The sequence below is a fragment of the Gorilla gorilla genome, chromosome 15 (genome assembly GCF_029281585.2).
Source record: "Gorilla gorilla gorilla isolate KB3781 chromosome 15, NHGRI_mGorGor1-v2.1_pri, whole genome shotgun sequence".
In the NCBI taxonomy this organism is placed as follows: domain Eukaryota; kingdom Metazoa; phylum Chordata; class Mammalia; order Primates; family Hominidae; genus Gorilla; species Gorilla gorilla.
In genome coordinates, this window is record NC_073239.2 from 110,665,028 (window position 1) to 110,682,492 (window position 17,465).

Below are 17,465 nucleotides of genomic sequence, written 5' to 3' on the forward strand. Positions count from 1 at the left end.
GCAGCAAATTAGGAGAGGAACTAAGACAGCAAAGAACCAGGCGTCGAGGCAGAGAATAGCAGGAGGCCTGGTAGGCTGACAGGTCAGCGAGGTCCAGGGGATGAGAAGGACCGTGCCATGCAAGGAGCAGGACAGAGCTGGGATGGAGGCCTGTGCAGCTGGAGAGTCCTGAGCGAGGGCAGAGAGGAGGAGAAAAACACCAGCAGGAGCAGTGGGGCAGAAGCCAGCCCCTGTAGGGTGCAGCTGGCCGGGGCAAGGTGTCTGGGTCTTATCCTGACTGCAGTGGGCGTCACCTGAAGACTTCTTAAATGGGGGTTCCCATTTACCCTCACCCTGCCCCATGACCTTGACCCAGCATGTCTGGAGAGATGGGTCCAGAGAGGCATGCATTTCTTGATGACAAAAGAAAAAGGCCCCAAGAAGCAGGGATCTGTCTGGGTCTCCCATCAGCTGGCCCAGAGCATACACACCCTCAATCTGCTGAGCATTCTGTCCATGACTGTCCACGGTGCACGGAGGCCTGGGCTCCATGCGCCCCACACCAAGGATGCCGGCAGATGAAGCAGGCTCGTCCCTGCTGCCTGCATCACACAGCAGGATGGGATCTTATCACCCATCATGGAAGATGGGTCTTTATAGGGGGACAAATAAGTCCAAAGAAGCATTTCAGCCCAGGGCAGGTCAGGACCTCGTGCCCCTGCCCCTTGCTGGCCTGACCTCTTCCTGGATGGAGGATGTGGGTGTGATGGTGAGGACACTGCATCTTCTGGGACTCCAAAGAGCCAGGCCCCAGACAGCCTAGAAGGTGGCATTAGGCCCAGGGGAAGGCGCACTGGCCAAGGAGTCAGAAGATCGAGTCTTGATTCTGGACTAAGCACAGGTGCCAGCTCCTTGAATTCAGCCCAGGTTCCAAAGGATGCAGGATGGTCTCTGAGAAGCCAAGGCCATGCATCGATGCTCAGCACTTGCCCTCAGGAGGCCCTTCCTTGGAGTATACTAACTTTGACCTGACTCACAGTACAACCAGGTGTGGTGATTCTGGGTTGGATTTGGGGCAGTAGGGAGGAGGGAGTGTTGCTACAGGTACACATGTGAACAGCAGGGAGAGGTGACAGATGGGAACCACATTGAGACCCTACCTGGCCAAGAGGCTTTGGCCCATGAGATAACCCCCAGTCTCAGGGCCCCAGGAATGCACCAAGATGCATTCAAGGTGAATTTCTTGCTCCTGGAAGTTTGTGGTGAGTTGAGGGTGGATGGAGCAGTTCCACTCCTGTCCTGATTCCTGGTCCTCACTGCTGGCCTCTGGGCCTGGCCAACCTTTTCTTCCCCATGCCCCTCCTTTGGCCCTGACTCTGCAGATCAGCTGAAGGCCAGAGCAGGCAACGAGGGAGAGAGGGCTGGGTTGGCCCCTGGCACAGTAGGTGTGTCCTGCGGGGAGGAAGAAGAGGAGGTAGATGGCGGAGCTGCTTCACTGCATTCACAGCCTGGGAGTGTGTTATGCGCAGGTGGGAGAGAGGCTGTGCTATTCCGAAGCTTGGAGAGGGGACCGCTGAGTCAGGGTACATGCGTATGGGGAAGGGAGAGAATGGCAGGAGGCCTACTGAAGAAATGGGGTTGAGAGGGAGGGGGCAGGAATGGCAGGGGGCTGGGAAAACTGAAACTGGTGAAGGGGTGAGGCCCAACACTTAAAATTTGGTGCATGCTATTTACACCAAAAGCAGACCATTTCACTCATCCAGATAGAGAAAAAAAATGAGTTTACTGCAATTCTAAATAGAGTCTGTCAGTTTAAAAGGTGGACTCTGGCAAGTCTGTGGGAACAAGCCTCCATTCACACCACAGAAACCACCACTGAACAGTTACTATGTGCCAGGCATCGTGCCAGGCACCATCGGGAGAGAGATGAGTAAGATGAGATGACCAATCCCCATCTACCGTGTGTGCACACAACCACGCATTCGCAAGCGTGTGGGCACACGAACACCGACATACACCTACCTACAGCAGAAAGCAGAATTGTAAATTCAGGGACAGCTATGACTCTAGCAGTTGGACAGGGAAGAGAGAGCTCTATACTCGTCCAGGATGACATCTCAGAGGAGGTGGCATTTGAGTTAGGTCTCCAGGGAGGAGCAGCAAGGACTCAACTGGAAGAAATGAGGGGAAGGACACTGACCAGAGAGACCTCTGGGAGTGCTCGATGAGCCAGGAGGAGGACAGGAAACCTCTGGAACCTGAACCATTTCTCTCCCCACCAAGGCCTCAGTTCCCACATCAGTAAAACAAGGGATTGGCCCTTGACCATGAAGGTTCATTCTGGCTCAGACTCCATAGGAAACTCATTTCCACCCCTCCCTGGCATTCCAGGTGCCCCAGGTAACCAGATCTTCTCTATATGCCACACATTCAGTAAGAACTAACCTTTCTCTGGGCTATCCCAAAGCTCCAGAAAGAGTGTAAATCCTAAAAAGAAAACTAATTTCACTGATTAACTTTCTATTGAGTCTATGATCCAGGAAAGATCTTGGGAAAAATATCCATGAAATAATCAAGCTAAGGAGATGAGAGACTGGAGTTGGAGAGGGAGGGAGAGAGCTGAGGGTAGCAGGTTCCCAGGGAGGAGCCGTGTTGGGATCATCCAGCTTGGAAGGGTACTGGAGAGGATGATTGTAGGGTGACAACTGTGCAACAGGCTCAGAGACCCACGGTCCACCTGGAGAGGAGCATGGAGCCCCCAGGACAAAAATGGAACTGATACATTTGACTGTGTTGAGAGGAGGCATTGTTAACCCCAGGAAAGGAAACAGCATAGTACGCTATGTGGCTCAGCTATGCACAATATGTTCTTTGTTACACTAAGGTAAGCACTGAATAGGCACAGAATCCCATACTGAGCCCCATTCTAGGTGGAGAATGAGAAGAGGGGAAGTATGTTGTATGTCTGTACTGCAAGGGTGCTGGCCTTGGTATCTTCCACAGTGGAAAGTAAATAGATGGTGCTTAAAATGGAAAGAAAATTTAAATAGCAGTATACACATCACTTAGCATATGGAGAGAAACATCAGAAGAAACAGCTAACTGTTGAAAGTGGTTGCCTCTCAAGAATGTGACTTGGGGGAAAAGACAGGGGGCTGCTGTCTTTCTTAAGAGCCTTGGGAGCACATTTGACATTTTAAGCCATAGTATGTATATGTATTCCTTCGATAAAAATTAAAACTAAATTAAAAGGAGGGAATAAATGTGCAATGCTCTAGCCATACTTTCTAATCATTAAGCTGTCTCAAAAGGCATGCACAACATGCCTGACTCTTTAAAGAGGACACAACCTTCACTCCTTTCTCCTTCTCTTCCCCATTACCCTGTATTTTTTTTCTCTTCATAGTCTTTAAGATCACCTCATTTATTAATTTGCTGGTGTGTGTGCTTAATCTGCCTCCTCCAGCAGGAAGAGAACAGGGACTGTCTTGTTTCTTCTGCATCCCTTGTGCTTAGTCCCCAGCACACATTAGGTGCTCAATAAATGGATCAACACTGAACAGTCCTGTGCCAGTCAATGGGTTTTCTAAGGCGCCTTCAAAAAGACTTGAGCATTCAAAAGTGCTCGTTCTACTGAAAGTGGCTCAACCACAAACAGCTGATGAGGGCCAGAGCCCAGCAATAAGTGGTGCTTAGGCACAATCACGCACACTCAAGCCCACATCCAGGAAGCAGCACGCTTGCTTAAGGTCAGCAATTAACGTCTGCAGGGTCAGCCAAACCGTCCTGAAACCACATATTGGTCTTTCTGCCAATTATACCAGTAAGTGAGAGGGAAATGCCTGTCCAGTGGCTTCATGGCAATTGGGAACAGACCCATGCCACAGATGGCCAATGGAGGCAAGGTGTTCTTCCTGTGCCAGTGTGGGCGTGTCTCCGTGGAGGGGGTGGGCATCATCTCCCCTCAACACAGGAGCTCTTCTCTGAGTGAAGGGTGTGGCTGTCAGAGAAGCTGCAAATGCCACCCCAGGAAAACAGCCGCATCCCTGCAAGTGCACAGGCCTGTGGGGCTCCCCCAGCTGGGATCTGAGGTCTACCTGGGCAGCGGGTGCCTTGCCCCTTGGAGCTTTATCTTGATGACTCTCTGTGGTCATCACTGGTTTTAGGTTTGTCTCCTGCCCTGGACGGACACTCGTGTTGTCTCTGCTCTTCTGCCTCTCCTCTGACTGTGATCCACCGTTCTTTGGGGGCAGTCTGGTCTGATTGATGCCCACTTCTTCCCCCGAAAAGGTATGTGCAGCATGGGCAGGGACTGTGCCGGTGGTGCCCACTCCTGTAGCCCAGTGCCTGGCACCTGGTCCTGGCACCTGGCCCAGCCCTGGCAGGCACAGTGATCAGCATTTATACATCCAAGAGGCTGAATGCCTGAGTGGTGATGGTCCCCCTGCAATCCAGGATGGGGACACAAAAGGCTGCTCGGAGATTGTCATTTCAGAGAGGGAAAACGGAGGCCACAGAGGGAAGCGATACCTGCTGAGCCCAGCTGAGCCCGGCGGGGCTGGGGCTGGGAAGGGAACAGGCCTGGGGACTTGACTCCCAGTTCTGGGCTCTTTTAACAAATCAGGCTGTCCTGCTGTCAGAAACATGTGCCCGTCAGGCCTAGGGGTGGGAGGACACCTGGGTGCCAGGCACAGGTGGGGGTACCCAGCACCCAAGGGCTCTGGGGCCTGCTCTCCATGTGGCTGTAGATAAAAAGGCTTGTTTACAACAAGCCCGGGGCAATGAAGCCACCAAAATGCATGTTGCATGGGCTCCCTATGGCTGGGAACCCCCTCTGGAGTTTGGGGTCATTGACAGCAGACTTGGGGGCCACTGCTCGTGCTCATGCAAATTCAAGTAACACCCTCCCCGCCCAGTCCCCTGGCCTGGCTAATGTACCTCTTTAAGAAACCTCCCACCCCACCTGGCTACCAGGTCTGGGCAAGGTGCCCCTCCTCTGAACACCGTCTACCCAGTGCACAGGTGGGACTTGGTGAAGGTTTGCTGAGTCACAGGGGGAAGCGTTAATTCACCTAATCTGCGTCTAGCAAGTGCTAGTGAGACTCTTCCTCCTGCCAAGGTCCAGCCCCCTTTCAGCCAGGCCTTGGACACAGATGTGAGGGCCCTGTGGGGTGCGCCTTCCACAGCTGCAACTCAGCCCTCGGTGTCCGCCCATCCCTGCCGAGGCCCGTGTCCCGGCAGCTGACACCCCCAGGTGCCAAGGCATCTCCAGAGTCACCTCCTCCCTGACCTACCCGATTCTAGGAACATCCTCTTGGCAACCTGGCTCTGAAAGGCTGTGTTGGGGCCATTTACAAAGATCTCTTGGAAATCCCTAGGACTCGAGGCTATGAGAGTTAAAAAAAAAAAAAAAAAAAAAAAGAGTAGGGTTTATCACTAAATTTTCCTTTTAATGGTTTTGCAGTGACATGAGATACTTTTGTTTCCTGAGAGAAAAGGCATGTTTCAATGAATTATTGACCAAAAACAATTGGCCGTGAGCAAGAAATCCTCCACTTCGCTGGAGAGAAATGTGGACAGGCAGCTGGCCTGAGTGAGGATGCTATCTCTTACAGCCCCAGCTGAGGTCAGCGCCTGGGGGGGCAGTGGGGAGCACTTTGCTCTGTAGGCGGGGTTGCAGCTTCTGCTGCCTCCTTCTCTTTCCACCAAGGGGTTAGGCCGCCCTCCCCAGCCTCCTTCTAGGCGGGTTTTGGCAGTATTGGGCTCTATTTCTGCCTTCACCCGCAATGAACACAGTCCCCTCTTGTCATTAAATATCTGTCTGCTGCACCAGGGATGCTCTCTCTGGATTATGAAGACCTCGAGGTCAAAGGGCTGGGTCCTATTCCTCGGTGTCCCCAGGTCTTGGTCCGCAGATGGATGCAGAGCCTGGTGCAGGGCAGCAAAGGGGCTGCGCAGCATAGCGTTGGCTTACACCCCAACTGCTTGCTTCACGGGCTTTCTGCCCTGTGCCCCCGGGAGGCCGACCTTACTGACTGTGTGTCCTGATTCCCCTGCTTCTTGGGTTTGGCCAGTGTGAGGCACCCACGGGAAACCTAAGCATGGAGAGCTGCTGGGAGCATTTCTTCCCACTTCCTGCCTGTTTTGGGGCTGCTTCTCTGACAGTTCCAACCGCAGCTCCTGCTAGGCGGCCCTTCTCCTAAGTGCGAGTCTCTCACGAGGTTCCCACGGCACTAGTTTCCCGCTTGCCTGTCTTCCTAGAGGTGCTAACCGCCCCCACTCTGCAAGTCCCTGAGTGCCTCACCTGCCCCACTTGCTCTCTGGGCCTACCCAAAGCGCTGGAATAATCCTCGCCACCCGCTGGAAGAAGCCCCATCCATGCCCCAGAGGAGCACCACCCACACCCCTGGAAGAAGCCCCGCCCACACCACATAACGATCCCCGCCCATGCCTCTGGAAGAAGCCCCGCCCACGCCCTGGTGGAGCCCCGCCCATACCCCTGGAAGAAGCCCACTATCTGAAGTCTGGTCCACTGAGCCATCTGGGATGAGTTCTGTTGTTTTCCAGGGTGCTAACAGACCCAGGAGCCAAGAGCTCAGAGAAAGTGGAAGAGGACAGACAGGAGGCCCCTCTATAGCTGCTCTGAGATGACGCCCCTCACACCCTTCCTGGGAGCCCCCAGCCCACCTGAGACAAAGCCCAGCAGGCTACCGCTGAGCAGCACTGCCCTAGTGAGCTATTAATGTGAGTTTGTTCTCTTTCCCTTCTCCGGTAGAAGCAGGCAGCACATTTCTTCAGGGGAGGTTTGGGGCAGGGAGGGAGGCAGAAGTGGCTCAGGTGTCTTTTGTAAGAACACGAGTTTATATTAAACAGATTATTCATGTTGAGCCTCTCCCAGGGGAAGTGGGGCGTGTCTGCAAGGAGACTGGCAGCCATAGCCTGGTGGCGCACACTCTTCCCCCGAAAAGCAGCTACCGAAGCTAATCTTCAGTACTTCCTAGTGTCTAGTCACAGGCAAAGTCACCACTCAGCCTGGTGACAAAGGCCTCCCCAGTCAGGCTCACGGCTTCCCAGCCTCATCTCCTGCATCGCAGGGGCTTCCTGGTGTCCGGCTGCTCACCTCACAGGTGCCTTGACCTAGAATGCCTCCTCTGCTCTGCTGCTTAAAACCCTCCTCCCATTCCAGCAGGCCCTCAGCTCAAATGCTTTATGGTCCAGATCAGAATGCACCGTGACTCCTCCGGGCAGCCACAGTGGGCTGCCAGCAAACCTCGCACAGCCTCATGGAGCAGCCTGTGGGCACAGCCTGGGTCTTACCTGTTTGTATGCCCACCAAGCCTGGCACAAAGGAGGTGCTTACAAAACACGTGGGAATTGGATTAGCTATGTCCCCTGGGAGACTCCAACCATCCACTTTGGTTTTCTTTCTTCCTTTTTTTTTTTTTTTTTTTGAGATGGAGTCTCGCTCTGTCGCCCAGTCTGGAGTGCAGTGGTGCGCTCTCAGCGCACTGCAACCTCCGCCTCCCGGGTTCAAGAGATTCTCCTGCCTCAGCCTCCTGAGGCTGGGACTATAGGCATGTGCCACCATGACCTGCTAATTTTTGTATTTTTAGTAGAGACGGGGTTTCACCATGTGGGTCAGGCTGGTGTCAAACTCCTGACCTCAGGTGATCCACCCGCCTCCACTCCCAAAATGCTGGGATTACAGGCGTGAGCCACCACGCCTGGCCCCACCTTGGTTTTCAAGACTAAGCCGCTACCCAGAGTTACAGGGTCTTAGAGCATTGGGCCTTTCTGTCTGTATGTCCTTCTGGCCTCAAAGAAGCACAGACGGACCTCACCAAACCCCGAGTGTCCCCTCTCCCACATCCCTGAGGAAGGGCAGGCAGGAATACCGAGGTCTGTTCTTAGCCCAACACTGGAGTCGAACTCCTCAATAACCCTGAAACACGGTGTGTAGTCAGGGCTGGGCTTCGGAGTCTTTTTGTTCTGGGTTCAATTTCTGACTCCATTGCTCGCCAGTTGTGCCACCCTGGGCAGCTCTCTAACTCCTTAGAACCTCAACCTCCTCTGCAAAATGGAGCTGACTGGGAAAATGTAGGTGGAGATGAACTAAGAGAACGTTGGTGAGGAGAACCCAGTGCCCGGCTGAGGTATTGCTGATTACAGTTATGCCTGTGTTATTTATCAGTGTTTTTGGAGACTGCCCTGCAGCATGTGCATTTTGGGCAGAGGGGGCTCTGAGTTTGGGTTCTCGGCTGGGTGGCAGATGCCCAGGACATGGCCTGTCCTGCATGGAGCCGCCATGCCCGGGCCCTGCCGCCAGGTGTCCTCCCTTCTGTGCCCCGTTACCAGGACGCTCCTGGTCTATTGGCTTTCTGTGGCCCCCCATCCTGTGTGCCTGACTTGTTTTAAGACTTTTACCTTGATATTTTACTTTCTGCTTTTGAATTACTAAAGTGAAATCACATAGAACAACCAACTTAAAGAGTAAACTTAAATATTTTAGATGTTAGGAATATTCTTAATGTGGGCCCTCTAATTTTGGGAGTCAGGAAATGTTTAAAAAACTTCCTTAGAAATATTATATTGTTAACAGCTCCTATGACTCTTTGGTGTTTTGCAACATTTTTGTATTTTTCACGTTGCACTGGGCCTGACATATAATTGGTGCTAATCAATTGCTTGTGGAATCAAACTCTCTAAAGTGACAGAGACATTATTTCTGCGATCAACTTTAAAATATTTCGGCAATGAAAAAGATCAAAGGAAAAATAAAATAGATATAGCAAATACAGCAAAATCTTGATGAACTGTTGAATCGGGGTGAGGGTAGATGGAAGGTCACTGTATATTCTTTCTGCTTCTTATATGCTTAACAACTTTTATAATTTAAAATAATGACACGGGATGTGTGTAGGAGCCCCAAGCCCAGCTGGGGTTCCCTTCGGCTTAAAGCTGGGTGCAGTGAGTGAGCACTCACCTTTTTATGGCTTTGTAGCAAATGATGACAAGCACAGTCAGAAACACCAGGGAGGCACAGCATACGGCAATGATGATCACCAGCCCCGACCACCAGCTTTCCTCAGTGGGGCAAGAGGTAGAGTTGGGAGCTGAAAAAGACAGGAGCAGCCTGAGTGTCACCTGGATGAGCTGGTCATGGCCAGTGACAGAGGTGGGACCATCATGGGTGACACCAACAGAGGCGTGGGGAGGTCACTGGTGGGACCATTATGGGTGACACCAACAGAGGCGTGGGGAGGTCATTGGTGGGACCATAATGGGTGACACCAACAGAGGCGTGGGGAGGTCACTGGTGGGACGATTATGGGTGACACCAACAGAGGTGTGGGGAGGTCACTGGTGGGACCATCATGGGTGATACCAACAGAGGTGTGGGGAGGTCACTGGTGGGACCATCATGGGTGACACCAACAGAGGCGTGGGGAGGTCACTGGTGGGACCATTATGGGTGACACCAACAGAGGCACAGGGAGGCCACTGGCATCCATCACCTGGCTGAAGGCTCCCTGACCTTTCCTGCCATCCCTGCCCCCACCCTGCAGCAGGTGACATCATGGCTGGCCCCCAGCCAGGCTGGCCTCTGAGCGCCTCCATCCCTGCCCCGGTGTGCTCAGAGCAGGGGCTGAGAGCCACGCCCCAGGCCATCCATCCTCCCTCGGCATGAGCTAACTGACAGCAGGGTCAGGTCTAATTCCCCATAAAAAATAACAGAGCATCTCATTCTCTCAGCTGAGGCACTAAATCTGGTTCCTCTGCAGGTGGGGGTGGGGAGCGGGGCTCACAGGGGATGCTGAGGGAGGAAGGAAAGAAAGGGAGGACTGCCAATGTCCATTTCTTAAGCTAATTTTTTGCAAGACGCAGACTTTCTCCCTTCTTGGATTCAGCCCGTGGGGTGGGTATTTGCCGCTGTCTCAGTTTGCACGGGGGTGGTCAAAATTTGGAAAAGTGTCACTGACAAGGCACCGGACACTGGTGCTACAGGGCCCTCTCTTAGTTACTCAATCCATGGAGTCCTTGGGGTGAACCTGTCCTCCCTCCCCTGGCACAGGCTGTCTTGGGGTGGACCTGAAGGACTTGTGTCAGTGAGGCCGGTTCACTTTCCTCTGAGAAAAGCAAAGACATCACACAGCCTCATCCCAGGGCTTCTGGGAAGACTCAGACACAACTGGAAAGCAGTGCCCAGAATTGCAAAAGGAATGGGAGGGAGAAAGGAAGGAAGTGAGAGGGAAAAGAGAAAAAAAGAGGAAAGGGGATGATGAGGGAGGAAGGGATGGATGGATGGACAGAGAGCCAGTATTAACTTTGGACAGGTCTCCAAGACGTGAATATATGCAAAAGAATCAGAAATACACCCCAGACTTGGTGTTCACTCTATAATAGATACTTTGAGGGGTGCAATAGTAAGTGGGGAACCAGGGGATGACTTCCCAAAGGGTAATATGGATGGCTTCATTATTATGATTTTTATCAAAGTGTAATCTACATCTAGTGAAATGCACCCCCCATCTTAAAAGTACCATCCTCTGAGCTTTGACAAATGCATGCACCAGTGGAAGCCGCACCTCCAGCATGACACAGAATATTTCCAACAGCCCAGGAAGTGTCCCCGTGCCTCTTTCTAATCAATCCCACCCTGGGGGCAACCACTATTCTGATTTCTAAAATCACTGATTAGATTTGCTTGGTTTTGACATTCACATACATGGAATCATGCAGTGTGTATTTTTTTTGTTCCTTTATTTAGCATAGTGTTTTTGAGATTCATCCATGTTACTGTGTATTTCAGCAGCTCCTTCCTTTATTGCTGAATAGTATTTCTTTATATGAACATACTACATTTTGTTGTTGTTTTTTCTTTCTTTCTTTCTTTCTTTTTTTTTTTTGAGACGGAATTTCGCTCTTGTTGCCCAGGCTGGAGTGCAGTGGCACGATCTCAGCTCACGGCAACCTCTGCCTCCTGGGTTCAAGTGATTCTCCTGCCTCAGCCTCCCAAGTAGCTGGGATTACAGATATGCGCCACCATGCCCAGCTAATTTTGTATTTTTAGTAGAGACGGGGTTTCTCCATGTTGGTCAGGCTGGTCTCGAACTCCTGACCTCAGGTGATCTGCCCACCTCGGTCTCCCAAAGTGCTGGGATTACAGGCATGAGCCACTGCGCCCGGCCACAATTTGTTTATCCGTTCACCTGATGACTGACACCTAGGTTGTTTCCAGTTCTGACTATCTTGAATAGAACTGCTATAAGCATTTGTGTACCAGTCTTTGTACAGACACATTTTCCTATTTCTCTTGGATAAATATCTAGGAGTGGAACGGCTGGGTTGTGTGGTGTGTGTATGATAAACTTTAGAAGGACATGCCAAGCTGTTTTTCCTGAATGCTTGTACCTTTGTACATTCTGTGCAGCATGAAGAAAGGTGGAAAGAAGAAAGAAGATGGCAAGAAGGGAGCAGTTACTGATTTGTTGCAGCTGGATTAGGAGATCCAGGGAGCCACTATGTGCTTCCTAGTGAACCAGCGCCGAAACCCCACTAACAAATGCAAGTTGCCTAGGAGTGAGCCTCAGGTGTCACAGAGACCAAGTCGAATCAGAAATTCTTCCTGATGGTGGTTCATGCCTGTAATCCCAGCACTTTGGGAGGCCGAGGAAGGTGGATCACCTGAGGTCAGGAGTTTGAGACCAGCCTGACCAACATAGTGAAACCCCGTCTCTACTAAAGACACAAAAATTATCTGGGCGTGGTGGCAGGCACCTGTAATCCCAGCTACTCGGGAGGCTGAGGCAGAAGAATCGCTTGAACTGGGAGTTCGACGTTGCAGTGAGCTGAGATTGTGCCATTGCACTCCAGCCTGGGTGACAGAGCGAGACTCCAGCTAAAAAAAAAAATCAATAAATTAAATAAAATAAAAAGAAAGAAATGCTTCCTGAGAGATGGCTGATAGGAGGATGCCACTGGGCCTCTCAGTCAGGGCAGCACCAGGCCTTTAGAAACCTCAACACTGAAAAGATACAGAATATAGCATTGAAAATAAGAATGAACTCTAAAATAAGAAAAAGGAGACCCAAAGGAATTCTCATTTTCCCCATGATGAACTTGTTCAAGGCTTTCTTGGTGAAATATCAAACAAAAAATCCTTCCCTCCAATTCCTCACTTTGGGGTATCCCTGACTTGGCTGTGTCTTCCTGGGGTGATGCCCCCACCTTCCCTACACTCTGGGAAGTCAGAAGTCACTGCTGGAGAGTGAGAAATATAGCCAGATCATCCAAGGCTGTTCTGTCTACACTGCACCCCTAAGCCTCAAAGGTCTACCTCCTCATTTTCACCACAAAGGGAAGCAATTTTGGTTTCCATGGCTCTACTTCTTCAGGCTGTGACACCTCTGGGAGAGACCCCAGGGCCATGCCTGCCACCAATGGTCCAGGACCACAGACAGTCACACCGACACTCCTGTGGCTGGGGACAGAGCTACCGGTGTGTGGTCTCAGCCAGGGGCTGCCACACCCCCTCCAGTAAGCACTTGGGAATATCGGAGTGGGTGCTGTCTTTGGTTGTTGCAATGTGTGATCCCAGCAGCTATGGATGTTAATGACAATGAACTGGATACTCTCACACAAGGTAGAATTGTCCCTTGAAAAATACTAACAGGGCCCCTGTTGAGAAATTTCATCAACTTGATTGATTATAAGCCTCATAGGGAATTTGGCACTAAATTTCACAGTGCCTGTCTTCTTTACATTCTCTGTTAGTTAGGTGGGAATTTTCTTTTGCTGTTCCTTTTCAAACATAATTGATCCTGAAAGCAGTGAGCCCATGGTTCACAGCATCCTGCACAGGGTCCCCTCTAATATTCTGCAAGCACACTTATCACCGCATGTGTATGAGAAAACTACCAGAGGCAAAAACACTAACGGCTATGAAATGAGGGAGGCATTTTGTGAAACCTAGTGAAGGCATACATCTTGGATTTTGCTCAGAAAGCCAGCTGTTGTGTTCAAAGAATGCATGCTTATTTATCCTTGCTTGAGTCAATTAGAGAATGTTGGAGCTGGAGGAAGTCTAGGAGGTGTTATTTCAGAAAAGAGAATACAATATGGAGTCCCAGGATCAAGAAGCAACTTTCCCAAGGGCCAGGGTTGGGACCCTGATCTTTGGGCTACAGCTGGGTCTATCCCTGCCTGAACTTCCCTCCCATGGGGTGTGGCCAGCACCTCTTTCTGGAGGTGCTAAGACAGCTTACATGTGTACAGACTGATGGTTCATATTTGAGAAGATAGCGTCATGAAGGTGCTCATTCAGTCATTTGTTCATCCAGCAAACTGAGCACCCTCGGTGCCTGGCAGTGTGCTGGGATCTGGGAGTACAAAGATAAATCAGACGTAAACTATGCCTTTACCAGGGCTGGTGCTAGCTGCCCCATGAATTATTAATTACAAAGCTAAGACCTGATCATCTTGCTCAGGAGTCTCCGGGGGAAGAGGCACACATGAATTGCTAATACAGAAGGTGAAGGTTATTTCAGGGATGCGGGTGATGCTTTGTGAGAGACAGGTGGTCAGACAGGGAGGCTGAGACAATCAGAGAGTGCCAAGTTCCAGGACTGAGACTACCTGGGCTCTCTGCCTCCTCTGTCACCCCCTCTACCTCCCAGCCAAGATTCTGCAAACACAACAGAAAGGCAGGAGTTGACATCTCAGGGGTCGCAACACCTTGTCTTCCCCGAGGCTCAGTGAGGCTTTGTCTGCTGTATTCATTTAACACTCCTGACGCCTGTAAAGACGATGAAGCTGGCAACCAGAGAGAGCAACTGCAAGCTGCCCAGGCTCAGTTTTGCTTCATCAGAGGAGCAGCTGTCTTCTCATTATGAGATGCATCGTTAAAAGCTTTGGACTTCTGCTTCCAGCCAAGATGGAGTAACAGGGGCCAGATCTGCCCTCCTGTCTGAAACATCCAAAAACCATACCAAAGATTTGAAACAGTGGTTTTTAAAAGAGGCAACCAAAGACACTGATTTCCCAAGAGACGATGAAACAAATGAGGTGAGTCCTACCATAGGCCCAGCTCACTGCCTTGAGAGAGTTTCCAAAACAGTAGTGCAGGAAGAGAGAATCCGCAGGGCCTGGCCAGCTCCATAAGCTGGAGAGATTCAGCTGAGAGTCCAGAGAGTGAACAACACAGATGAGGTGTCTCCCCAGGGGAACTTTGAGAAGAGTAGAAGCAGCCAGTGGTGAGCAAATACACCAATAAATATATAATGGCACATCGTGGCAAGTGCTGGGAAATAAATAGAAAAGAGAGGTCCCATGGATGTTTGCAGAAGAAGCAGGTGGGGTGGGTAGCTTTGGATGTGCCCACCTGTATGGGGTCCAGGGAGGCTAAGGAGACCAAGGAGACCAGAAAATTCCCTTGGGCAGGGTAGGGGAGGTGGACGTGTGGACCCACCCAAGGTCCAATGCATGAAAGAAGTGTGTGAGGTCAGACAAGCCCTCCAGGTACTCTTGGTGGCAAATGCCTCCCCTATCGTCCTCATAGAGTTTTTGTGACTATCAGAGGAGATGATGGAGGCAGCCTTTTGGTGGGTACCAGGAGTAGGAAAGACTTCAAGACACTGCTAGTGCATAGCTCAGTTATATTCCCCTTTCAGAAGTGGAGAAACTGAGGCCACACAGCCAGGGGCCTTGCGACGGTACTCACAGCTAACTCAGTACATACTAATGTATGACCTGGGCAAACAGCTTTCCCCATCAGAGCCAGCTGTTGGAGAGAAGCTGCACACAGGAGGTGCTGGACTGACAGGAGGGAACAGAGCCAGGGATGAATGAATCAAACAGATAGCGAGTAGGTTGGAAACAATCTCGGTTTTGCAAGATATCTTTAAATAGGAATGCCGTCTGAGTCTAGAAGAGGGGAGTGAGAGCCATGTTCTTGGTTTTAAAATTGCTTCTCCACTGTGAGATGGAGGCTTTATCCACTGCTGGGCCTCTTGACCCTGTGAGTGGCAGCCCACTGGCCCCCATGGCTCCCTGGTTCCGGAGCACAGCCTGAGTACCAGACATTGCTGGTGACACCGTGGGCACGCTGGGGGCCTCTGGGCCTCAGAGGCATCATTAGATGGCTCTCCTAACTTTCCAAGTCTTTGGGGACTCAAGCCCTGGGCTGCCTGAGCGGCTTCCTGACTGTTCCCCAGGAGCTGAAAGGGCCTGGCGCTTCACTGGCCTTGATTGTAGTCAGGTGGGAGCTGTCACTGCAGTTGCTGTCTCTGCTTCCGGCTTCCTGAGCAGCCCAGCTCCGGGCCCGTCAGGCGGGTCACAACCGCTGACAATGCAGTCTAGTGCCACTTGTCTAGGGCTCCCCCTGTGCCGTAGAGATCAACCTCCGTCTCCCTCAAGGAGCCGATGTCGGTGAATGTGCTTCCCAAGCCTCCGAGGATAAGTTCAGCCTTTGCTGTGGGAAACCGAAGGCAGAAGCACCTGGGCTGGGAGTTGTTTCTCTGTCTTAAAACCAGTGTGGGCCTGGTGACTCGGCCATGGGGAGCAGAGGTGAAAGGAGTCACAGCCCTGCTCCAGGGACAGTCTCATGGCACCGCTGGTCCTCAGCGTGTGCAGGGGTCCCCTTTGGCACCGCTCCCTCCCGCCCACCAAAGGGTCTTGAGGAAACTGTCCAGAATGTCACGGAAAATTGCAAATGCACGGGACTCGGTGCGTGCTGAATGGGGGCGGGACGCTGAAAAGCACTTAGGAACGTGTGTCCTCTTCGGCCCTGCCTCAGCCAGCTTGCTGAAGCCCCCGCTGGTTTCGTCTGTCTCACAAGGACAGTGTGGGGGCCGGAGCTTTGCTAAAGATTTGTGTGATGCAGAGTCTGTTTTGTAGACCCTTTGGACAGAGGCAGAAACTGAGGATCAAAAAGGGGAGGACCCTGCCCGAGGCCACACAGGGACCAGACCCAGGTCCTCCGGTCTCTCAGCCTCATTTATGAACTGCCCCCCAAAGCACCACAAAGGACGTGGTTTCTCAGAAGTCTCTTCTGGGCTGACCACCCTTTCCCTGCCTCAGGGCCCCCAGCCCCAAGGCCACTGAGGAAGGAGTGGTGTGGGGGTGGGGCCGGCCACTCTTCTGCGGTGCCTGCCCCCACACAGGGTCCCATTGTCTCAGGGACACAAGGGGCCGCCTCTCAGGCCGCTGCTCTCCATTCCTGGGCACAGGGTGCCCTTGCGGAGGCCTGTGCCAGGGCGTCCACCTCCTATGGCAGCTGGGGGAGGTCTGGAGAGCCAGCCTGGGTGCGGGGCTGCTCACTCACTCCTCACCCCGAAGGCACCAGAGCACGTGGGCTGCACTTGAAAACCACAAATACAAAATCTGACCTCGATGCCTTGGCCAACCTCTGCAACAAGCCCCTATTTCTATAGAGAAATGAGAAATCTCCTTTGGGGTGTGACTGGATGAACACAGTGCCCTCGTGCGCCTGCAATTCAGGGCCCCCCCCACGCCTTCTCTGCCAGTGGGAATTTGGCTCAGGCTTCTGGGTTTAGCATGGAGACCCCCTGTTTCATAAGTCTCCCCAATTCCTCCCTCCAATCACGGATTCCTACAGCAGGAAGCTCCTGGCTGCCCATAACCACAGGTGAGAGGCACCCGTGCCTGGCCCATGCTTGACAGAAAGCCAGGGAGGTGCATTTAGCCTCCCCGGGGCACAGAGCTCCTGGGGGTGCCTCAGTGGCCTGCCTTTTCCAAAACTAACGGACACACCCTTCTCTACTGTGCAGGAGGGAAGCAGTTTGTGGGCACTGTAGCCTAAATGGGTCTCTTGCCCTGCAACCTGTAGCCCGGGGCGGGGGTGGGAGGGGAGTGTCCCAGGGAAGTGATGCTGGCTTGGCCTGTTTTGGGGCAGTCTGTCTCTTGCCCACCTCCCCCATACTGCCTCCTGCATGCCAACCATGCCCCTTCCTGCCCCAGGAAGCTGGGCTTCGGTGACCGGCAGCACTGAGCACGTCCCCCCTCTCACCCACCATAGACAGGAACAGTGGGCCTGTGGATATGCATAACGCCTTGGTCAGCCTGTGGTGGGTGGTTTGGCAGGAAGTCAGACCTCAATGTGCCACCAGGACGGTCTCAGGGCTCCAGAGCAGCCCAAGCCGCAAGGGTGGGCCAGGCTGGACTCTTCGCTGAGCTTCATGGGGAGAGTTGTCAGAGCCCCGGGTCCCACCCTCACTGCTGTACGAGTGGCCCTGAAAACATCCTCTCTGCCCTCAACCTCTTCTCAGCAACTGCTTTGTGTGTGCAGCGCCTTTCAGGCCCCCAGCCCCAGCCTGGTGGGCCCCCTGTGCTGGAGGCATCCAGCAGGGAGTGGGGCCTCCTTGCCCCACGCTCCTCAATACCGCTGGGGCAGTGCCTTCCTCCTGGCTCAGGCCCCCACCTGGGCATTCCCTCTGCCCTCTGAGTGGCCACATCCTGTGGCTGCTCCC

General features: G+C 52.5%; 1 protein-coding gene across 3 annotated transcripts in view; it reads right to left on the reverse strand.

The window, feature by feature from the left end:
* PRIMA1 (proline rich membrane anchor 1) overlaps positions 1-17,465 on the reverse strand; it is a 70,925-nt gene that overhangs the window by 10,045 nt on the left and 43,415 nt on the right. For all 3 annotated transcript variants that reach the window (XR_008671242.2, XM_019039987.3, XM_004055608.5), the window contains exon 4: positions 8,963-9,092. Coding sequence is in view for 2 of the 3 variants with exons in the window: in XM_019039987.3 (XP_018895532.1) it covers positions 8,963-9,092 (130 nt within the window). In the remaining variant the exon portion in view is untranslated. The remainder of the gene's footprint in view (positions 1-8,962; positions 9,093-17,465) is intronic.